Source organism: Mixophyes fleayi, chromosome 2 (genome assembly GCF_038048845.1).
Source record: "Mixophyes fleayi isolate aMixFle1 chromosome 2, aMixFle1.hap1, whole genome shotgun sequence".
Lineage (NCBI taxonomy): Eukaryota > Metazoa > Chordata > Amphibia > Anura > Limnodynastidae > Mixophyes > Mixophyes fleayi.
In genome coordinates this window covers 52895561-52920560 of record NC_134403.1, presented here as the reverse complement: position 1 = coordinate 52920560, position 25000 = coordinate 52895561, and the positions used below count along the sequence as shown (strand labels likewise).

At 39.1% G+C, this 25000-nt stretch overlaps 1 protein-coding gene across 10 annotated transcripts in view; it reads right to left on the bottom strand.

Annotated features, from left to right (window-relative positions):
* The window catches only part of FRY (FRY microtubule binding protein), a 310594-nt gene that overhangs the window by 90714 nt on the left and 194880 nt on the right, over positions 1-25000 (bottom strand). For 7 of the 10 annotated variants that reach the window (XM_075198963.1, XM_075198971.1, XM_075198965.1 and 4 more), the window contains exons 4-19: positions 22412-22551; positions 18967-19057; positions 16731-16810; positions 16555-16635; positions 15416-15584; positions 14177-14269; positions 13994-14092; positions 11955-12056; positions 10725-10828; positions 9897-10005; positions 9050-9136; positions 8594-8765; positions 6929-7061; positions 5390-5497; positions 4310-4565; positions 1-145 (exon numbers count right to left, since the gene is read on the bottom strand). The exon at positions 1-145 is cut by the window's left edge and continues 38 nt beyond it. In XM_075198963.1, coding sequence (XP_075055064.1) covers positions 1-145; positions 4310-4565; positions 5390-5497; positions 6929-7061; positions 8594-8765; positions 9050-9136; positions 9897-10005; positions 10725-10828; positions 11955-12056; positions 13994-14092; positions 14177-14269; positions 15416-15584; positions 16555-16635; positions 16731-16810; positions 18967-19057; positions 22412-22551 — 1969 coding nt within the window. Of the gene's footprint in view, positions 146-4309; positions 4566-5389; positions 5498-6928; positions 7062-8593; positions 8766-9049; positions 9137-9896; positions 10024-10724; positions 10829-11954; positions 12057-13993; positions 14093-14176; positions 14270-15415; positions 15585-16554; positions 16636-16730; positions 16811-18966; positions 19058-22411; positions 22552-25000 lie in introns of all 10 variants that reach the window. The other 3 variants (XM_075198969.1, XM_075198964.1, XM_075198966.1) reach the window with 1 other exon arrangement.

Below are 25000 nucleotides of genomic sequence, written 5' to 3'. Positions count from 1 at the left end.
CTTTGAGAATTAACACTGCTACTTTCCGAGTAGCCAGCTGAAAACTACATAGTAACAATAGTGCAAATCCTTCCACAGCATGCAGGACATTGGCATAGGGACCCCGCTCAGCTTGTATCCTATGGCTGGAGCCATTTGGGATTAGCTAGAAAGGAAGGTATAGAATTAAAAAACAAAAAAACCCCAATAACAACAATAAAGGTGAAAAATCAAACAGACACCACAAAATAAGATTATATTTACAGAGATTTAATAAAATAAAGAATTTGGCACTTTTTATTGTTGAGGGAAAAAGGGGGGGAAGAGGTGCAGGTGGGCAGAGAAGTGGGTTGAAGGTGCCATAGAGGCGATGTGGTAAGAAGACTGGGTGGATATTAGAGATTTGAAGAATGATTGTTTAGCAACTGAAAGGCGAGTGCTGTAAGATGAAAGAATGAATTTATAATGGTGGAAATCGGGATAGGAATGAGACTTCCCCCAGTGGCACTCTGCAGTGCACTTTTGCAGGTATCGGGTCTGTTTGGTGTGCCATGGTTGGGGTTTGGATCGTCAGACTATATGTAGTAGCTGGAACTGCATTGTCTAAGGCTGAAGTGAGTGCTATGTTGTAGAAAGAGGGGGCCTGATTAGGACAGGACAATGCAGACATAGGAGACAATAGTTGTTTTAGTAAAGATAAGAAGTTGATTGGGTTAAGGGTACTTAAGTGTAGTTGTGTACTTGTGGATTTGGGTGCAGGGGAGAGGGCATGAGGAAAGGTGAGGCTGAAGGAAAGGAGGTTGTGGTTGGAGAGTGGGAAGACTAAGTTGGTGAAACCAGCGATGGAGCACTAGTGGGAGATGACCAGGTCAAAGGAGTGTCCATTACATTGGACCTGGGGAGCGGTAAATGACAGCAACAAGTAGGTGAAGAGGATAAAATAGACTGATAGTGTCTACTTCAAAGGAAGAGAATGAGAGGGAGGGTTCAGAGGGTATGACTTAGAAGGTGCAGCTTGGAGAGACTAGAATGCCTACTCCACCACCTTGTCTGTTTCCGGGTCTGGGAGTGTGGCTGAGGGAGAGTCCCCCCATAGGAGAGAGCTGCAGGGGATGTAGAGTCAGATGAGGTGAGCCAAGTTTCTCTAATGGCAAAATGGTTGAGGGATTTAGAAATGAATAGACCATGAATGGATGCAAGTTTGTTACAAACAGATCAGGTGTTCCATAGTGCACAGGAGAAGGGAAGAAAGTAGTGGAGATGTGGATAAGGTTGGCAGGATTGCAAGTATGGTGTGGATAGAAAGATTTGGGATGAAAAGAGGAGCATGAGCAGAGAGTCGGTATTGTACAGGGGGGTCCAGGGTTAGGTCAGAAGTCACTAGTAGCCATGAGAAGAAGCAGGGTGAGGAAGAGGACATGCGAGGAGGATTTGCAGACTAGTGAGGAGGGAAGTAGTGAAGGGGAAATCATAATAGGGGAGGGAGGAATAGGATCATGGAGATAGAAGAGGAGTTTGAAGAGAAGTGGTGATGACAGTAAATACAGGAGAGTGTAAATTGAATAGGTGCATGATGGAGGGATGTGAGATGGGATATGATAATTCCCATAGGCATAAAATGTGTGGACTATTGAGCTAGGGCATTACAAAGGCTAAATGGGGACGTAACTGGGCAGCTTGGGGCATGGTCTATTTTATTACTTATGGGGTTGTTGGGGTGATGGGAGATATTGACTATGAAGCCCCACTTTCCAGTGAAAATCATGTGCCCAACCTCTCAGCCTGGTCTTATATTAAATTATTCTTTAAGTATCCCAATTGTACAGCGCTATGGAATTTGCTGGCGCTATATAAATAAATGATGATGATGAAATACATAGCAAGGATAAAAGCAGATTGACTTTCAGCTTTTCAATGGGTCCCTGGTTCCAAAGTACTTCCAGCTACAAACCTCCCACACTCACTAGAAAGCTCCTGGCACTCTAATTGGTGACGGCCATTCACTACTATATGGGTCCCAGTGCTCTCATTGGTAAATAGCCACATTTTGCCCAAAAACATTCAGCACCTTATAAAAAGGATGTGTATGTGGTTCAGGCAGCTGTGTCAGAGCTGGTAAAGATGTTAATTCGATTTTTCATTATTGGATATTGTATTTGGATGCAGATGTGACTGTAAAAAGTATTATTTAGTTATGCTCCTGACAGACTAGTGTGAAACACTGTCCTTGCCCAACACAGTTTAGTCATAAGGGACCAACGCAAAGAATCAATGACACAGAGCAATATGGAATGTCTGTAAAGGGTCATTATCTGTGATATTCAATAAAACACAGTTCATAATGTCACACAACTTCCACATCAGCGAGACTTACAAAATGTGTCACTCAAGTTATAGTTCATAACATGGGACACATTTATAAAAGATAGAATTTTTTTTTTTTCAAGTAATAAGTTAGCAAATACCATTATAGTATTCTAGAAGGAATGACTGGCTGTAACCGGCAACACTTCTCAGTGAACCAGGACAACATATTTTTGTAATGAATGTCCAAAGCGTGATAGTTTATTTTTATCATATGTGGGTATAACTACATATCAACCAATAAGTTAAAGTTGACTGACGGTTAACCTGTTGATTCTAGCCTCACACATTATTATTTTGCCTGCATTACCGAGAGAAGACAAATCTCAGGTGCATTACTTATTACTTAGCCAGCAGGGTGCCTTCCTGGATATAGGTCCTTAGATTTATTTCCAAAACGATAACCTCTTCCATAGATTAAACCATTATATTTAAAAATATTCTTGCAGCTTCTGGTTTAAATTATTTAGACTGTATATATTTCTTTTTATGACACTTCCTATCTAACCTTGTAGAAGACTTTTTCATTTTTTAGAAAAAACAAATCGTATATCAAGATGAAGCATTCATAACAGCACTGCATTGGAATGCATCAAATTAATCCCCAGCAACTTGACCTGCCATAAAAATAAATCAATTTCTGATTGGATTCTACATAAATATTTGAAGATTCCTATGAATTCACCAACAGCTAGAACATCATTCCACCTACACATACAGTATTTTTCAAATTTCAGCATGCATATGTGAGTTAATTTATATATTAGTGAGGTTTAATTTAATTTTTCTATATGTTGTCAATAAAACATACATAAAGAAGTAATTGTGTGCAGAGAACCTGAGGCCTAAATCTTGAAGCTACCAAGATCAGGCGGGCATATAAAATGGTCATTATAATTCACTAGACGCTAGTGTAGTATCATCCTTAGTGACTATTGGTTCTTAAAGACATAACATACCTCAATATTATCCGTAATTTTTTAGGTAAAGGTAAGTGGTTAGCACTTCTGCCTCACAGTGCTGGGGTCATGAGTATGATTCCCGACCATGGCCTTATCTGTGTGGAGTTTGTATGTTCTCCCCGTGTTTGCGTGGGTTTCCTCCAGGTGCTCTAGTTTCCTCCCACACTCCACATACTAGTAGGTTAATTGGCTGCTATCAAAATCGACCCTAGTGTCTCTCTCTCTCTTTCTCTCTCTGTCCATGTTAGGGAATTTAGACTGTAAGCTCCAATGGGGCAGGGACTGATGTGAGTGAGTTCTCTGTACAGCACTTCGGAATCAGTGTCGCTATATAAATAAATTGTGATGATGATGATGGCTGCTTCACATGAACGTTAGTTCATCCATTAAAATGGCTGCCCCCACTATTTGTGAGAAAAAGGTGCATTTTTTCCCCACATTCTGTGGAACAGTGCCCCCAGTGGTGAGTTCTTTTATACCACTTGATTGACGTTACCAAGGAATATCTTTCAGACATGAACATACCTGTTTTATTTATTCACTTTCAAGAGCTCTACACTATGATATAAGCAATGTTTTGTTATCATGTTAACCTTTATATATATCACGGCTATTACTGTACAAAAACCACTATTACCAAGAGACTAAAACTCGCACCATTAAATGATATAGTAGTATAGTAGAGAATGTAGAAGCAAGATAAATACTTTTGGAAACCAGTGACTGGGTGCACAGATTTAATGTAATAGGGGACTTGTGCAGAAGGGAAAATAAGCTGTAACCCTGTTACAACAAGACTCTGACATTCATTATCTAAACTGCATTACAAACGTGGCTGAATATAGTTGGTTGCTATAAATGACAGTAAATTGGTGCACCAGGTTTCATAAATGTTCATAAGGAATTTATAACACTGAAAGAACATTAGAATAGCAAGAGAAACAAGGATACTTGTCAAAAGGACACTTAAACTATAGGAATACATATATAAAACATGACAATACCTCCGCCGTCCTGATCCTGGCCTGCTCGTGTGATTTCCCAGGGGTCTGTATTACAAGCCTCCACTGGGTGAGCAACTGCAGGAGCAACTTAAGAGAGGTGTCAAGAAGCGTCTGGTGTGTGTCATTTACTTCCCGTAACAGAAAATTAATAAACCCGAATAATACGTCTTCCCTCCAATCCACAAAGTCAACAAGAAGCCCCTGGAGAGAGTTCTGCGCAATGTGCCGTAGTTCATCATCCATGTGGATAGACAGCCTGTAAAAGAGACAAAAACACACAGACTGCATAAAGCACTGCAAGAATAGAACAATAATAAAACAAAACACCACCAGTCATAAATAAATGAGTGACCGATTACGTATAATTTGGGAATGGTTCAATAGTCTTCAACAACTTTACCTATCCTACCTTTAAAATGCCGTGCCTCATCAAATAATATTACAGTGGTCAAAACCAAGGGCATGGCTCGGATAATAAAAATAACAATAATTCCTCTATCTTTTAAAAGAAAAAACTTAAATGAAAGTGGTTTTCGTTGGGTTATAAGGACTTTCTGGTTAGGATGCAATATACTCATTTGATTCCCCCCCTCAAGTTATTGTTCATCATGAAAGGTTGCTGCATGATGAAAGATTAGCCGATTCATTAATAATTGCTATTTGGGTTCTGTGAACCTCTACCTAGTTCCTGGAGCGCTGATCAGCTACCTTTATACAATAAATATTTGATATACTTTGTCAGGAAAGAGAAAGCTAAATGTTTTATAACAGATTCTTGCTGAATGCAGCCCACAGTCACTTCACAAACACCTATTTGATGCTTTAATGACACTATTATGGTTTAAAGGAGATGGCAGAGTCACTGTATACAGTAAAACATAAAACATGTTTCTTGCTTCCCCCTCTAGATGTCGATTATTAGTTAGGTTTCATCATAAAAAAATAATCTATTTATAGAAGACAGCACATAAAGGTCACTCATCACGCAATACATATTTCTTGTGTTCCACGGCTTAGAACGCTGGAGTTATACTGCAATTAAACCAGCAAACAATTTTTTATCAGCCATGAGCATCATACCTTGAAAGTAAATCAATTAACTCCAGTTTTGACATCCCATCCGGAAGTAGGCGAGGAATAGCTGCAACGCACGTTCTAAAGAGGTCAATCTTTGGTTTTCTTTCTCCACTGAAATGTGAAAATGGTACATGGAGATCACAGGGCCCAACACACTTTATATATAAACAAATAATTACTGCAATCTCAGAAGAGTGCTGGCTGGCAATGAAAGGCCTCGGCACGGAACATTAGCAGAGAGGCTACGTTCTGTTTATTTTATTACATATTTTCTCAGGAGTCGCAGCATCAAAGGAAGATTACTGAATTATCTGGTGCGGCACAGGACAAATTAAAATAATATTTCACTAGATTTCTTCCGTGGCAGAAAGCAATCTACCCTAGAAACTATTGGAGCGAATGCAGTAATTCAATTGCAGAAAAATATCATTTTCTCTTTACAGGTTTACCAGCATTGTTATTCCAGTGTTGGTAAGTAGAAGAATGGCTGGTGTTCTAAATTAAAGAGAAAATCATATTTATAGATTTATGGGCATCACAGTGGCCTGGTGGTTAGCACTTCTGCCTTACAGCACTGGGGTCATGAGTTCGATTCCCGACCATGGCCTTATCTGTGTGGAGTTTGTATGTTCTCCCCGTGTTTGCGTGGGTTTCCTCCGGGTTCTCCGGTTTCCTCCCACACTCCAAACACATACTGGTAGGTTATTTGGCTGCTATCAAAATTGACCATAGTATGTCTGTCTCTCTGTCTGTCTCTATATTAGGGAATTTAGACTGTAAGCTCCAATGGGGCAGGGACTGATGTGAATGAGTTCTCTGTACAGCGCTGCGGAATTAGTGGAGCTATATATATATATATATATAAATGATGATGATGATAGAGACCCACATCGCAAAATTAGGTGGAACTAGTGAAGTGGGTGTGGCCATTATAGGTATTGTGCCGCTATCCTGTAGGTGCAATCCAGTCGGCAGGGTCTACTGCACCTAATTCTCTATCTGCATGCTGTGCTGGAACTAGTTCTACTAGATAGTGTTTTACAACATCTCTCCACTAACCAACAGTAACTTATCATAGAATACTAAACATGGAAGACAATTCCATGACTTTATCCCACCGTACTGGAGTCGCCCAAAGTTTCAGGGATATGGTTTAAACTACATCTACCACTATGCGGAAGCATGACTTATGTCCTCATTCACAAACAAAAATACAGTGGAAAAATCCTAATGTAATCACTATAGCCAATGAGATCTTTCCATTCAAATATTCAGCACTACATACCACACAATCACTGTGAAGAGTATTTGAATACTATTTTAGAAACTGTAGAGCAGTGTAGTCTATTTCATGCATATAAGGAAAGCCCAGAAAAGGTAATATGTACCAGACGATCTGCCTCGGTGGTCTCCTATTGAATTTATAGGCTGCATTCTGTGGAGTATTTGTTCAGTCCACACAATGGCTGATCAAATAGGGGATTGGTACAATTTTATTTCAAGTCTGTAGATCCCATTTAGATAGCTAAAAGAAGAACCTACGTGATCATATCTTCAGGTTCCTTGTTCAGCATCTGTACATTGGTCATCATCATGCACCTTCCTACTTCTTTGTCGAGGTGCCGTAGAATGTTGTCGACTGCTTTCCGTACTTGAGAGTAGTACAGAGCCATACCTAGGGGAGAATATCACAGACATGAAAAACTAGATCTACCAACAGAGAATATCATATACATACAGGTTACTGTGAACAAGAGGCAGCGTTACCCATAGAGCAACCAAACACATGCTGTCAATTTCTAAATTGGACTATAAAAATTACGCTTACAATTTGGTGTCCATGGGCAACCCCTCCTTTTCTACAGTTACTCATAGAACATTTTTCATAAATGTCCCCCATTAACTATTTAGATATTCATTCATCTTTCATTATCTTTAGATTCATCTAACTCACCCAAAAAAACTGGATAAAAATCTCATTCTGCATTACCGCTTACGACACAATTGATTTATCTAGATATTTCTAATGAGACAAAAATTATCTGGATATTCCAACATCATGCAATATCAATTCACATAATATATAAGCATTCAATGAAAACCATTATATATTTATTATATTGTACCAGTGATAAAAAGTCAAACGCATCAACAAAGGAAGGGGGCAGCAAGGCTTCGGAGGGAATTAAAAATGTTAAGTTGCTTTAAAAATAGTCATCTTAGCTGTAAACTGTCTAAAATACTTGTACATATGACTTAAGCAACATGTATTACAGTGTACTAATATTAATGTTTTTGTATTTCTCAGTGTATAAGTAATAAGTAGTTAGACACTACTAGAACATCTAGATGTCACTGGCACTGAAAGACTAGGAAACAAAAGTTAAACATTTGTGGAGCAAATAACAAGCAAATATATGGCAGGGGCGCACGCAGGGGTGGTTTCTGGATCTCCAGAAACCCCTCCCCTCCGCTAAAGAAGTGCCCCTACATAGCGGCACTGTACTATATAGCAGCCGCGGCGCTGTCAAAGAAGCAATTCAGCACCGCCGCGGACGCTTCTTTGACAGCGCCGCAGCTGCTGTATAGTACAGTGCTGCCGAAACGGAGCTGCTGCGCATGCTCTTAAAAATCCTGCGTGCGCCCCTGTATGGAGTGTGTAACTACGCAATATACATGAGAAATTAAGCAACATGAGGCACTGAAACAGTTGACTACAACTTCCAGCCTTGCCCATCAGACCCAGCCACAAGTAGAGGCTGGGAAATGTAGTTCTACAGCTATAGAATCACAGTAAGCCTTATTTTATTATTATTATTATAATTTTTTATTTATAGGGCGCCACTAGGTGTCCGTAGCGCCGTACAGGGACAAACAAAATTACAATACGAGGTGAGACAGCACAGTACAGTAAACAATAAGCACAGTAACTCAGTGAGCTCAAAGCACAGCTAGAGAGGGCGGGGGAGGGGAGAGGGGAAGGTCCGCATACGACGGAGCCCAAGAGGGAGGGCACGGATGACAGGGAAACCTTATATATTAGTTATTGTGACAAAGTACAAAGCCTTGGCTACCTGTGCCATTTATACTGTAGCTTTATGGTTATATATCCTACCCACACTGTGCACTACGGAGTCACACCGGAATTTTTGGATCCCCCGTCCTGGTTATCTCAGGAACAATAATAACCATAAAGATATTGCTCACCAATCATTTTAGCCTCCTCTTCTGTGAGTGTTTTACTCAGGTAGGTTTTCTTCACACGAAGGGTGTTACCGGATGGGTGAATGGCTCCAGTAACCGGCATGGGGGGCTCTCCGTCTTTCTGTTGCAGGCTATCCGCAATCACCAAGAAGGCTCTTAAGCCGATATTCATTCTCTGTGGTGGCCATAAAAACACATTTTAAGAGCTCACTTCGTTATCTCACAGTAACTGCACTATGTTAATAAAAATTAGAAGATAATGAGAGGCCCTGAAGATGCACTAAACAATGCCGTATGCTCTACACACACATAATCAATGTTCTTTCAGGTGAGCAATGTTTGGTATCTTATCCAAAATATTCTGCCAATATATGCCAAAGGCCACAAAGCACAGAGTTAAAAGCTGTACACCCCCCTTCCTTATCACATTAAAAATATCTTACAGAAAGTACCACGCACCTCTGGATTGAGGCTAAAGGCCTTTGCTGCTTTTCCAACACATAAAAGGTCAAAGATAATTTCTTTCATTGCAAAATCTAGACGTTGCTAGAGGTTGAAAACAAAACAAAGAAAAAAATATATAAACCAGATACATTTAGTAAGTTTCAACAATAACGTCGACAAGCATTGCTTATGAATTGTATCTAAGAACAGTAAACTCCTATGTTATTATCCAAAACAAGATGTGTCGCCCTCACAAGGAGACAACAGGATATCTTTTCAATGGAGATAATGTTACTGGCTCCCATTTGTTTTTAGAGGTATTCATTCTTACACTTCCTGGCATTACAATAAAAGGAGGGTGCAGCCCACAATGTATACTACCCAGTACTCTTATACAGTTTACATGGACGAACAACACTGTCATAAATGTATTTTGCAGTAGGTTCTCCGTAATCTGATTTTGTAGCTGCTCTATTGCTCTGGTTAGATGTACGTTTGGTCTATCTGTTGTAAACTTTTAAAGGTTTTGACTGGATAAAGGGTAGTTAGACCATGTATATTCTAATGCTGTGATTGGCTACGTGTTGTTCCAGCCCTCTGAATGTACTAACTCTCTGATTGGCTACAGATTTTCTAATCCTGTGAATGTTCAAATGCTTTAACTAACTAAAAGTTTGGTTCCATCATCACCAACTTCAAAGTCGCTTAAAACAATGAGGACAAAGTAAAACAGTCACACTGGGTGTAATAGTCATTTGTCGCAGTCACTAACAAGAACACTTGATATCTCTTTACCTTTTGTAAACAGTATTTGTGATACAGACTCGTTCTAACACACATTTACCATGATATCTTTAATTACCTGTGCAATGAACTGTATGATTTTGACAAAGATATTGAGGGGCATATCACGAGGTACCACTCCCCGGGAACCCTTAGGGAAGAGTGTCCCAATGATAGTTGTAAGGCGGCTATGCGAGAAAAGAAAACTTCACCATTAAAAATACAATGTGCATAATAAAGAGCGTTAAGCCCTAATAAAATAATAACAAAAAGAGATCATAGTAGATATACTACTAGAAAAATAACACGCTTATTGGTTGGGTTCTCAATTCATACAAGATATACTTTCCTTTCTTCGTGTAATTTGGAACAGCTCAATACATTTTATTTACTACAGATAAAAAAAAATGAGAAAACAACTTTATGTCTGAGCCCTAGACTAGATGAATTCAGAAATATAAGGCAACTAGTACACAACTAGTTCCCTGCTGCCAGTCAGTGAGACGCCAGCACATTGGTGCACTGGTGGGCTCATACCAAGAGTATCTAACAGATGCATAACGGAGCGTCAAGACACACAGTACTGTAACGTTATAAAGCAGCCAGTGTTACGCTGTAAAGGTTGGATGGTCAAATACTAAATAAAGTGCTTTTACCTCCTCAAACTACAGAAGGGCACAAATAAATCCATGATTCTATGTGACATTATAATAGGGCTGATGACAAAACAGGTACATGCTAATTAAGCAAAAAAATAAGTCTGATTTACTCTTCAAATTTATTGCTAATGAATAAAAACAGTTCACATTAAGTGAAGCTATTTGCAAAATGCACTAAAATTTGTGTATGGAATTACAACCGCCAGCAAATATACCAAACATATACTGTACAAAGACGTAGGACCAACCTATGAGTCGCTGTGTTGCTTTCACATTTTAACCGAATCATATAAACCCATAATAGTCTGTACAAGGACTCCAGGGCGACTCGCGCCATTTTAGGATCTTTATTCTGCAACAAAAAGACATAAATAATACAAAATCAATATTCAAAAAGCACAGTCTTCTTGCCTGAATGTGTAGTTTCTCCATTTGATCATACAACGAATATCAACTAATTAATAATACTCATCTCCTCCAGCACAGACTGCACTAAATTATACGATTTTGCCCAGGGAATGAGAACGTTCAGCCGTGGTCAGTAAAATAGTCCAGCGCATATTCATGAGAAAAAGGATTATTAATTCACTAGGAGCCAGTGACTATACCATGAAAGATGCACTTCTTTCTCATATCTAATAGGCCGACTCATGAACTGTGATTCCACATGCAAACTGGCTGCCTCTACTGTGTACTTGTGTAAGCGCCAGGTAACCTTTTAAGAAGAGTATGTTCAGAAAATAAGGGGTTACAATAAATCCATTACTGGAACCATTGCAAGTTTTTTTAATTATGACCTGATCTGCAATGCACATATTGATGTATATCTAAAAGGCAGATTATACTGCTCTAGTGAACTATGTTTAAAATGCAAACTATTAGCACTAAAAATAAAGAACAATGCAAGAGAGGAAGTCTGTATAGTGTGCAGTACGCTGGCACAGTGGTTAGCATTGCTAACTTACATCTCTGGGGTCATCAGTTCTATTCTGAACAGAGCACTATCTGTGTAAAGTTTGCATATTCTCCCAGTGTTTCGATGGATTTCCTCCAGAAACATACTGAAAAAATTGACCCTAGAGTACGTGTGATTGAGAATTTAGACTGCAAGATCCACTGAGACAGGAACAGATGTAAATGAATATTCTCTGTAACGTGCTGCGTAATAAATTGGCACTATATAAAGGTTAATAATAAATAATAATAATTATAGGTTGACTTTATGCTTGGTTTGCGTTACATAACATGCTATAAACCTTTTTGCCCTGGCTACCACAGGCTGCCAGGGTACACATTTGGTATTAAAAAAACACGTAGGGGGAGATTAAATTCAATGCAAAACGTCTGAATACATACAATTCCTTAGTCAAAGCAAATTGCGTCTTTATTACTATTTATAAAAGTTGAGTATTTAGACATTTTGTTAATATAATGCTTAAACATAAACACCTAAAATGTGAGGAGGAATACAGATTTACCTTAAGGTTAGATAAACAGTTGTTGAGGAAAATCTGCCATCGATTTAGAAAAAATTGTTTCTGACTGACACATAGAAGACATGTCACCAAGGGGTACAACGCCTAGGAAAAATGAGAATTTACTTGCATACGTTTGAATAGTACAGATGTAGATTAATAACATGACTGCATTGTTCATGCACATACATCATACACATTCATTCCACAGTTAATACAAGTTTTGATCTCTGACTGTACAACACAATGCTTTAATTCTGTACATGATTGATGTGATACATTTCCTTTTATTAAAGATTCGTTTTCTGATCATTAACATTTATGTTGAATAAGGTGAAAGAATTAGCAAAACGTTAGCTTTATAAATAGGACAATGCAATTCAATATAAACTAGACACATCAGGAAAGGGACCACTCTGCCACCCTAAGTCCACCAGCACTGAGAACTGCTGCACAAGCTGACTCTCGAGTTTAGGTATTAGATGGGGTTTATTGGGAGGTGTTAAGGTGGGGGAAATGCTGACCCATATTTGCTATATGTAGGGGCATTTTTATGAAAGTTGTCCAAAGTGAATCACCCCTTTAAGCTGGCCACACACATCAATCAGCTTGTTTATTAAGCAAAACCATGTGAGTGACAATGCATCCATTACAATCAAATGTAGACAGCCAAACCAATGGACAATCCGATTGTTTTTGCAAATAAAATCCAAGAAACATTAAACTGCCCTACATGGCACACGTACAGAGGGTTCCTCTCTGATTTGTCAGATCAATCGTAATGTGTGTGAAGTAATCACTTGTTTTTCTTTAATAATACCAGATTAAAAATTTTCAAATCTGTTACATTGCTGAAATCATTGAAAGTATCAGTCCTATATTAATGCGATTGTATAGAAATGCAATAATTCATTCAGAAGTAAAAAACAAACAAAACAATAAAAAACAAAAAACACCCCACTGCTAAAATCAAAATTAATGGTGCCCTTTCAGACCCTGTTGAGTTTACGATTGGGACTAGGCTAGGGGTGCCCACATTCAGTTCTTATTTGTGTCTTTTGTATGGACAAGAGCCACCAGAGAGAACGCCATTATCTAAGGGGTTAGAGTTGGAGAAGGGGTTCATAAATTGGCAGAGGTTACCAATCCAATTATCTCTATCCCAAATTAGGAAGATGAATTTCAGAAGTTGGCAAATACACTAACTTTAAAATTAACTATTCAAAGTCTGTAGCCCTGAACATTTCATCTCCCCATTATGGTGGAAGAGCTCAACAATGCCTTCGCATTTAAATGGTATACAACCCATCTTAAATATTTGGGAGTGGTTATCAATAGAGAGATATTCCAAAGCTCTTTCAGAATAATTTACTCTCCTGTTGAGTAGGGTTCATGAAGATCTGAGAGGGTGGCGAAAGAAAAGCTTTTCCTGGATAGTGAGGATGAACACAGTCCAGATGAATATTCTCCTAAGAATTCTATACATCCTACACAAGCCTACCCATCCATATTCCGCAGACTTGGTTCACAAATTAACATCATATTATAAAAGACTTCGTGTGGAGTTGAAGGAAGCCTCGCTTCCGAAATGATAGCCTATACAGACGCAAACATTTGGGTGGACTTCAACTATCCCACTTTGCAAATTACTATGACGCCATCATGCTTGGCAGAATCTTAGAGTGGACTAAATTGCTAGGAGACAATCGGCACATAACCTATTTTCAACCAAAAGTACTTTTTTTCGTTTTGAATAGAATTCTTCTGACTAAGAACGTGATCATGACAGCCAAGACAAATGAAATATTTATGTTTAATGTCATTAATACAATTTGCAGTTGTTTAGCCGGTCCATGAATATATCTGTGGACTATGGGACTGTCCCCGTTATGTTCTATGAAGAATCAAATTGTGCACTCTCTCAAGCATGGGTCATATGCAAAATTAAAACTAATAAGAAAACAATATTTTTTAATCCTACTCATTATTAGCATTTGTCAGTCCACATCTTTCCAATTTGTGTTTGGACACAAACAACTCACCAATGAGTGTTTCTTCCTGGAAGACAGTTCAAGTGTGGTGTCATAAAGGCTCTCCACAAAGTTTCTAAGACAAGGAACATTGACTTCATTGTTCACAGCCTGAAATCAGATTAAATCGAACATTTAACTTCAAAATATTCCATCCCATTGCGCCATTTACCAAGCGGCTTCCAATGGACTTACAGCAGCAACAGGCACAAGGATTTCCACAAACAGGCCGGCCAGAGCATGCTTGATATCCTTGTCTTTCACTTCGAGGAAATAATGTGCACATTCCTAAAAGGTAACAAAAAATGTGTACATGAATACTCAATTCAAAATGGATTAAAAAAATAAAAAAATTGCTAAGGGTATGTTCTGAGCCGCACTTCAGTGAATAAAGAGAAGTAAAAGATTATTTACATAAAATTTTGATCTCCATTTTGGAGTTTGTTCAAAACTCCAGCTTAGGAAATAATGTACACATATAGGGGTAGATTCTATTCCCTGTGTTGCTCTAAAGAATAACGCGGCCCGCGCACTATTACCGTTACTATGGCAATATCAACAGGGAATTATGCTTGCAGCTCACAGTGCAGCAAGCGACAATCAGTTGAGAAATTACCGTAGTAACGGTAAAGTGCGCAGACCACGTTATTCTTTAGAACACGGGGGAATTGAATGTACCCCATACAGTATACACACATCATGGAACCATCATGAGATATGCCAAAAATAAATCGAAATTCACCAGATAACCACCCAAAAAATTAAAAATATGCCCATATATTTCATGTGCTGCATAACTGAATCTGAAAAATATGATCTATTTACTGGCATCACTCACTCAGAGCTTTCTACTGTCAGTAATACTAGCTCAATGTAAAAGAACAGGTCAATGTTTAATAATTAACACTTAAAATACCGTCCTCTGCTCTCAACGGAGGTAGCTAGAACAGGAATTTAGTAGGTAAACCAAAATTCAGGACAACGAAGCTTATTAAACCACTAGGGACCAGGGACATAACTGAATTCATGATGCACTGGTTTCTAGTGATAAAGTTGCATTCTCAAGATTATTTGTCCAACCTACAGAACGGAAGGCAGCAATATACAGAGGTGACCGGTGTCACCAACCAGACTGTACACCTGAAATTCAGTTTCCTAAGCACTCTCGTTAAACAGGCCATTACATCAGCCTTTTAAGAGAGATATGCCACAAACGTATAAAATATACACATACGATAAAAAATATTTAGAGAACACATTCAATAATATTTCACTTCGATAACCTGACTCTTGTTCTGTATTCTAAATGATCAGCAAAATATAGCCGTCATGTGACATCTTCTGCATTACACCCTGCAGAGATCTATCACAAAGCTGTAATAAATCATTATTGTCATCACCTATACTCCGTCTCAACGGATAATAAAAGGATACCTGCATAAACTGTAGGGAGGCTTCAAAGTCTTCCACGGGATACATCTTAATGCGGAAGAATTTCATCCCCATTATAAGACTGATGACGCTTTGAACTATATATGGGTTCTGCTCTTTGTGCCGTAGCTCCTTCAACTCTGCCATAAATTTCTTCTTCACGGAAGGAAACCTGACAGATGGAAGGAGACAGCGAATACATTATACGAATAGATTCCATTTACCATCGTTCTATATCTTACTCAAATGATTTATAGAGCGTAGCCAAACACCCATAACACCGTGAGCCATGACAAAGGCTCAGCTAGATAAATATAGATTTATCCTGCACCAGCCCTATCCTATTTCATTTTTTTGCTTCATAATGTTAATTGACCTTGCGCAGATATGAAATACAGAAATTCTTCATGTCCACTGTTAACCGTCTGTTACACATTGTTGTGGGATGGCTGTTTTTTTTTTCTTAGCAAAAGTATATGTATATATCCTAACCCCGTAGTGGACAACCCCTATAAGGGATTAGATGGTTGAGCGGGAAGGGAATGAAGGTTCTTCTGGATCTCCGTTATGTTCCTTACTTACACATAAAGGAATACTATAAATTGACCTTTTTGATGTCAAGTTTTATACTCAAGTGTGTCCACTTAGGTGGTTTTCTTCTTAGGACTGTCGTTTGGTGTAGCTGGCATAAGAAACAATAAAAAAAATCTATGAGGCCATGGACCGGTGATGACCCTCACATGAATGACTATCAGCACCATTACCTCTGTACACTTAAGTGGGCTCTGCTTTACAAAGCCCAATGAATGTTATTCTCCGCTACAAGCAACCTGCGAGTGCATAGCAGGCAATGAGCTACTGCCTCACTTGGAAGGCCCCCTGTACTCACCCTGCCTCATGGCAATATTGCACTTAAATGAAAATTATCGCAAGCAAAAATTGGAAAAGTGCCTGTGTCTGCCCACATCTCCCCGTAGCCTTCAATCCTGTACTTTATATCCCTGTAGGGAAATACAGGTCTTGTACTCGCTGCAAGTGTCTGAATTCTATTTTTACTTAAGAAGGTTATTACTTTACTATGAAAGTAGTTGCCACACAAAAATATTTTGTATTTGTACAGAATAAATAAATAGTACACTTACTTTGACTGTGCTAATACACCTATTACTTCAGCGTACAGATCAGCCACTATATGCATATTACCAGTGTTTGGACCTAGATACCTAAAGATAAAAGGACAGTAATACATTACATGAGAAATCCAATTGTACTACCAGTAGAGAACATCAATTTCAATTCTCAGTCTGAATCGTATTACCCTTCTTTGTATTTAAAGTGCTTGAAAGCCAAGGTTATTACTTCATGAACCAAGCTGTCTATTACTGGATGTAGTGGAATCTGAAAGAACAAAAAATTGCAAATTGGAGTCACTAGATAGGCGAGTGCGTCTGCCATAAAACATAAGACAGTAATTTCAGTGATGAATCAAAGATATTCACTTGTGACAGACTACTGGCATTCCTCATTATTGTTCTAGAAGAGAAACATTACACATTTTTTACTAAACTATAGCTGGCCTTGAATAATATAAATTCAATTATTTTAAAAATTAGTTATTTAGGTAAAATATGCCATATATTTTCAACAGTACGACTAGTTTGAAACGGAATAGAGATTTGCAAAGGTCCGTAAACATTAACACTAGGGAGAATCAATTTTAAAGCCTTACAATTTGATAGAATATATCAAGTTGATCTGTCACCCTTGTTTATTAACGTAAGTTACATTGTTTATTCACTGGACTGTGTGTTCATTTGCTGGGTGTGTGCGTTCAATCACTGGTCATTTCTGCACCTCTCCTGTTTTTTTGGTTGTACAATTCTAACTACTATTTCAATCTTTAAACCAAAAATGGAATTTAAAAGTAGACATAGTAAACATGGTACTTATCTCTAAATTGTTTTTTTTATGTAGCATCTTCTACATACACCACCCTCTTAACCACATAATTCCCTTAAACGTTCATTCAATGGAAGATTCAATCTATATGCAAGTAACAAACTCACCAATCCTGTTTCATGCACTATAGTCTACTGAGATCAAAGGTAATGTGGTTTATGGATCAGGGATATGACAATGGCAGTTATGGGCTATGCAGATGGGATATAGCCAAATGCATAAGGATTATATTTGGGGGGAATAATGGAACGTTTGCAGGTATGATAAGATAACCTCACGTTTAGAAGTAGGTAATGGTAGCATATGGCAACAATGACATAAAAGGGGATATTGTAAAACGTCCTCTTCTATGATTATTCCTTTATAATTGAAATTTTGATATTAATGGGGGTGGTGAGCAACTTTTTAAAATATTTACTATACAAGGTGGAATTAGTCTTTAAAAGACATGTCCTATTAGACCCCCCCCCCCCCCCCCCGAACCTGTAAAGTGGGATTTCAAAGTTACAGCAGGTCAAGTATTGGTGCTAGGACATTAAAGTCTAATTATATCAGAGAAATGGTGTGGAGTGATGTGAGATCCTGCACCTTGTGGTGGGGAGAGCACAACTGTGACAAGATCTGCATATTGGTCCTCCTTTGTGGGTAACAGAAGTCACCCCTGCACATATGTGCTACTTGAGGGAGCCCCACAATTGGTTAGTTCGATTAAATCCTCTAAATGCCACGGACATAAATGAGCGCAAATCTTTTAATATGTGCTCTAAAGATTACCACGCTATGTAAAGTATTATTTTTCCTTCGGTCGTTGTTTACTGAAGAGACGCTGGTGTTTTTTTCCATTGATTTAATCTGCTTACTGGCTGTCTTGACACCCAACACTTCTTCTGTTGGTCTAGTGACCATTTCCATATGCCAGTACATAGTGGCTCAACACTGGTGTTTAATTATAGATATCAGGATATTCTGCACTAGGAGATGCTCTACTTTATTTATAGATTTACAGCTGAGGATTTAATGATTGCGTAACATGAAATTATATTAATCCATTCCCATAATGCTAGGGAATAGTGGAGATCCCACTGTTTAAATCAGATTTTTCCTAGCATGGTATAGAATTTTGCAGATCATTCAGCTTGCCATTATCATTCCGTTTGCCGTTACTTTACTCAACCGTTTTAGGGATCCTGAACACAGGGCAGACATACGTGACAGTGTATCAGGAGGTATTTAAAAGGTATTTGAAATCTTCTCATATCCTTCCCCTGCATGTAAAGCGTCCCCCCCCCCCCCGAAATGTTCTGGGGACTCTTTTCATGTCCATTAATGTATTTATTCTGAACAGAAAGTCTGTTATACATCGCTATATAAAAATACTGGTCTCTATGCTGTTTTTTTTAAAAAACAATATAGAAACAGATTAGCATATACAGCTAAATTCCTCTTCTAGTACATCTGCTGGCTACTTAATGTACATAATGGCACTAAATTCAATATTCTTTGCATTAGCCGCTTCCTGAAACCATAGGAAGAAATTATGTTTACACAGTTAATGAAAACTATAAATGTACAAATCAATGGCAGTGTCATCTTACCTGTTTTAAAACTTCTATAAGAACTAATGAAAAAATAAAATCAATTGCCAGATCCCTTCTTTCCATCAAATAATCTTTTTGTTGTTCATCCCTGTAAAAAATAAAAAATAAATAATCAAACCAATTGTGTAAACATAAAAAAAATAAATCTATATATTCATCACCTAATTGTCAAAATATCATAAAATCCTACCTGCCACCATTAGCACTTTCTGACTCCGCCTTTCTTAAGTATAGAAGTCTGCCATATACATGTGACGTGTGTGTCTCTGCAGGTGGTTAATCACTATAGAATTAAAGTATTCACACACCCCAAAATAGCCAACTACTGCTGCTGCCATCACCAAGGGTGGATTTTCAAATGGACCCCGTCCAATTCATAGCAAACCACTTAGTGACTATAAAAAAGTAATTTTCTGATATCCATATGTTCAGTTCCAGGTATATATTGCAGTCATTTTGAAAGATGCACCAACAAACGAGCACTTTTTGCCGCAGTGTTGTCACAAATAACTATTGGACCATCAAACAAAACATCTGCCTTAGGGTATAATTTAACAACACAGTAATAAAAAAAAAAAAACATTAAAGTAACTCATACCCCAATTACACGGCAATAATAGCTGCAGTGTATACAATGTGTGTTATTGTAGACCTCTCACTCTTCTTGCCTGCAGGAAAATCATGACATATCTTACCCTACTTGGCCAGCGAAGACTGGACGAGAAGATAATCCTGGCAAATGTGCAAGTGATTCCTCTCCCTTCTTGATTAATGAACGCATGTAATACCATTTAGGAGAATTACAACACTTGCCTTAAAACTGGAAACTTTGTGCCACTTCAATACACAAATTAGAGACACTCCAGCTGCAGCTAAATGGAAATGAGCCTCTTCTCTGGAAATATTCAACAGTCATAAGTGACAGGAACAACACTAGAAGACTATAGATGGACGGATGTACTGCAGACTTCTCTGAACAGGTTACACAAGTGTAAACAATGAAAATACTGGCAGAGTCAGACCGTGGTTGACTGGTGGAAGATCTACACAAGGACAGAGGTTCTTATTCGATGCTATAACAATGCCAGATGTTGCAACGATTGATTAAATAGGAAATCTAGATGGAATGCGAGCTGTTTTGAACTGAAACAGAACTTATTAAAACAGTGGATGTCCAGTGAGGGCTGCACCCGCTGTCTGAAGGGAATTTGGGGCAGGCAAGGTTTAGATTTGTTTTTGATATTGTTTTTTAATTTTCCATTTATATATTTATTTTCCATACTTTTACTGCCAGCTTGCCACACTGAAGACGGCAAATACTTACTGAGCTGTGAACAAATTTCAACAAGGCTCAAACGATGGGCAAATTATCTTAATTGGGTGCAATACATCCAAATTGCTTTCTCAAAGCTTGCAGGTTGTGAGCCTGCTTGGGCTAGCCCTTCCATTCGCATCTGACAGTTCAGCAAATGCCTGAGATACATAGAGCTGCAGACACATTATACTGTGCAGTGGATGCTGTGCGATAGCAGTCATCAATGGAAGCAAATGTTACTGCAAACTGCTAGAGCTGCCATCTACTAGTGTAACAGTGACACTTCAGTAGAGAACTGTATCTTTATCCATGGAGCCTAGTTTTATGCATTAGAAGACAATTGACCACCTCATTATGGTGGCTCCACAGTGGAGGTTTATGTGTCTTTAAATCCATATTCACTTATTTTAGTGGGGAGGAGAGGGGATGCTCACACAGAAAGCATTGATCTCTATGGAGGAATGTATGTAAAAGGCCAGTTTATAAAAGCGGGTGACAAAACGGGGATGGGGAAAGTAAAGCATGATCCTTTTTACTCCCTTTAGTAAATACATGGGGTGCGCTGTATGAGCGTCCGTAAATTGAGATCCGTTCACCTGTCAAATTAGCCTCTACTCTCCAAGACTTCAAGCATGCCCTTAAAACTCACCTGGCAGCTCCACACCCCACTTGGTACCACCCTATTTGTGTCTTCCCTTTTTCTTTAGAATGTAAGCTCTGCAGGGCACGGCCCTCTCATCATGTTCTCCTTCTAGTATCGCATCACCCTCTAACTCTGGGCCTACTTCACATTGGACTTTAACATCAGTCTCACTCACTGTCCTATGACCAACGATCTGCATTACCAAGTTATCCGCGTATTATTTGTGAAATCAGTAGATGTCTGGTCTTTGTATTCTACAGTTTTTATGTATTATGTGGTGTGTTATGGATGCTTGTGGTCTTTATTGTATATTACTGTAAATGTCTTGTAGGGCGCTGCGAACCTTATGTGGCGCTTATAAATAAAAGACAATAAATAAAAATAAAAGATAACATGCCAAATTCGGCTCTAGAATAGTTCTATCCTATGCAGCCTTCACCTTTGAAGCTGGTAGTCATGTGGAAAAACTTTAAATCACCCACTAAACCAACTCACAGTGTCTTATTCCTTCCCACATAACGGAGGATGACAGAAGCCAGTGCCTTAGTTATAGATGTGCCTGAGCAAGCATACAGAGGACAGGAAGGTTTGCAAAGACTTCTTTTAATATCATCTTAGCATGCACTGTTGATTTCTTGGAACATGTTGTAATATAATGAATATATAGCACGCACGTGAGATTCACATCAATAGTGCACAGTGCAGTTCAATACAATTGTTTTTTTTTTGTTTTTTTTATAGAGATAAGTAATAATGCTGTGAACACGTAAAATATCTGTTTCATATGAGAAGCATTTCTATACACATAGTATTTCTATATTTGTGCAAGAATAAATTTTATTACATGTGTTTTTAATGGAAAAATAAAGGGGACTCTTATAGAGAATTCCAGAATTAATTTTAAGCTTAAACGCAAGGTTACGTACAATATCAAACAAATCTTTCTCTCCATATGGTACAGATCATTCCCAGACATTACTGATAGGTGTTGTAGAACCAGTGATTGTGCAGGTACTGTGAACCACATATGGTGGATATGACCGCCAAGACAAAAGGTTTCTGGGATAGCATTATTTACAAATTTACCCCAAGGTGACTGATCAGTCCCTAATGATCCCTCAGTAGTTCTATTATAAATGATAACTAGCTCCAACACGTCTACTAAAGAGCACCGCCTTCAACCTTTGGTTCCACAACATTGGAGGGCTTTGATTCCTATGTTATGTCAGTGGGTTATGGAGCCTCGTCACACTATAAGAACTGCAGAATTCATGGCTATAGGTAATGACAGGTCTGGAAATGTAAAATTGGACATCGTAGGATTGGTAGGTTTTCGTGAACCATAATCCTGTTTGCTCCACTGATCTGGTAGAAATATATTACAGACTAAGGTGCGCAATAATATGTTTTATTCCAGCTTATGTTTTTTACACTAATATATATTTATCAGATGAGCAGCATTTGTAATTAATGGTAACAATTACCCTTTAGATTTGGTGTTTGTTCTCGGCCTGTACTCGTGTGACTCGTCTTCAAATCCATTCTGACGTTTGTACCAGTCGAACAAGGTGCGCAATATGGAGGGTAAGCAATAGTCTGACAAAGAGCTCATTGAGCTTATTACCTGGTGAGAGAGACAATAGAACAATACTGATATTAATGCAATGGCATTTAAAGCTTCAATATAGTAATTTAAAAGTTAAAGGAAAACTGAACCCTCACATTCCCAGAAAAATATGCAAAGCCAGATCTAAATCTAGTACTTGTAGCTTGTAATCCAGTGATGGGCATCCTGATACACTTCAAGGGCTGCATGTACGGCCCTTCAACCTTCAAAAGATCCAAACATTACCCTTAATCTAGGTAATGAAAAAGAGCCCCACAAGCTCTCAGACCCCCACTTGCCACAAAGTGTCCCACAGACCAACAAAACTCCCTTTAGAATTCTCCATGTCACTGAAACCCCCTACGTGACACTCAGACCTCCCCCCATGCTTCCACTCACTGAGAGTGCAAGTGACCACCCACTGCTAACCTATTAAACTCTTTAGGACCACGTTGTCACCACACTCAGAGGTACTGTGTCAGGGGCTGGCCAGCTTATTCTTTGCCTGTGGGGCTGGACTCGGCTCAGCAGCCTACTAGGAATAATTCAAAGGAAAAAAATGCAGGTAGCCCAGTGACCTAGCCAAGTTAGCCCACAATGGGATTAGCCTGGGGCGGGGCAGACCCCCCTTTCCCCTGTACTGCATGACCTACCTGCATTGTGCAGAGGTGGCCACTTGGCACAGAACCAGTCGCTCCTATTCTCTGGGGGCAGAATGTGAAGGCACATCAAGCCACCCACTGCCCATCGCTGCTAAACCTTCACCCTCAGTTTGGGTCTAACTAATTTATGAGTATATTGGACGGTATAGTCTTGGGCAGCAGGGAACACACTTGTAGTTGTTTCCCAGCTGTCTGACTTGGCAAAACAATACACCTGCCCAACGTATTAGCTTAGAGAACCAGTAGCATAAAAGTCCCCCAGGTCTCTAATAACGGATTATCTACAACGACAATAAAGCATAATTAGCTAGCATTTCACTACTTGATAGTCATATTTAATGGTGATGGTGTCTTGGCCTAACTCCTGCATACCAGAGCCAAGTCCCCACTGTCCTATTATTACTACTTTGCTTCCACTCATTTGGGCACTAGCCACTTTCATCTGTCAGACAGAGCTCTCACTACACATGAACAAGCACAGTATACGAGGATCTAAGCCCAAGTCAGTAAGAACAGGAAGCTGGCTCACTGGAGCTAAACCAGGATGATACAACAAACTTTGCAAATGATCACCCCATCTCCCAAAACCTAATTCTGGCAAATAGTAAAAATCTTATGCTATAGATAGGAAGCAAGTGACATTTAAAACCATACTAGCACACAATTTGCAGTAGTTCCATCCACAGCTCAACTTATATGGACTCTCCAACAACTTATTTTATTATCTAATGTGTAAGGAAATTAGCCCTATTCTGAAGATGTCCGGTGAAATCTGGCAGCAAGACGTTTGCAACAGATCCTGTAAGTCCCATAGGTTGTGTGGTGAGGCCTCCACGGCTCAGACTTGTTTTTCCAGCAGATCCCACAGATGCTCAATCTGGAATTTGGAGGCAAAGTCAACATCTTGAACTCTCATGTTCCTCAAACCATTCCTGAACAATTTTTGCAGTGTGGCAGGGCATATTATCCTGCTGAAAGGCCAATGCCATCAGGAAATACCATTGCTATGAAGATATGTACTTGTTCTACAACAATGTTTAGGTAGGTGGCACGTGTCAAAGTAAAATCCACATGAATGCCAGGACCCAAGAATTCCCAGCAGAACATTGCAAGAGCATCACACTGCCTTCACCGACTTTCCATCTCCCCATAGTGCCACCTGGTGCTATCTCTTCCCCAGGTAAAAGACGCACGCGCTCCTGGCCATCCACATAATGTAAAAAAAAAAGTGATTCATCAGACCAGGCCACCTTCTTCCATTGCTTCATAGTCCAATTCTGACACTCACATGCCCATTGTAGGCTCTTTCTGCGGTGGACAGGGGTAAGCATGGGCACTGACTACGCAGCCCCTGACACCTTTCTATCATAGCCAACATTAACTATTTCAGTGTTTTGTGCTACAGTAGCTCTTCGGTAGGACTTGACCAGACGGGCTCCCCATGCGCACCAATGAGCCTTGGGCATCCATGACTAAGTCTCCAGTCCACCGGTTGTTGTTCCTTGGACCACACTATGTAGGTACTAACCACTGCATACTGGGAACACCGCACAAGACCTGCCGTTTTGGAGATGCTCTTATCCAGTCATCTAGTTGCCCAGATTCTTATGCTTGCCCATTTCTTCTGCTTTCAACACATCAACCTCAAGATCTGACTGTTCACTGGCTGTCTAACGTATCCCACCCCATGACAGGGCCATTGTAACAAGATAATAAATGTTATTCCCTTCACTTGTTAGTGGTTTTAATGTTGCGGCTGATCGGTGTTATATATATATATATATATATATATATACACACACACA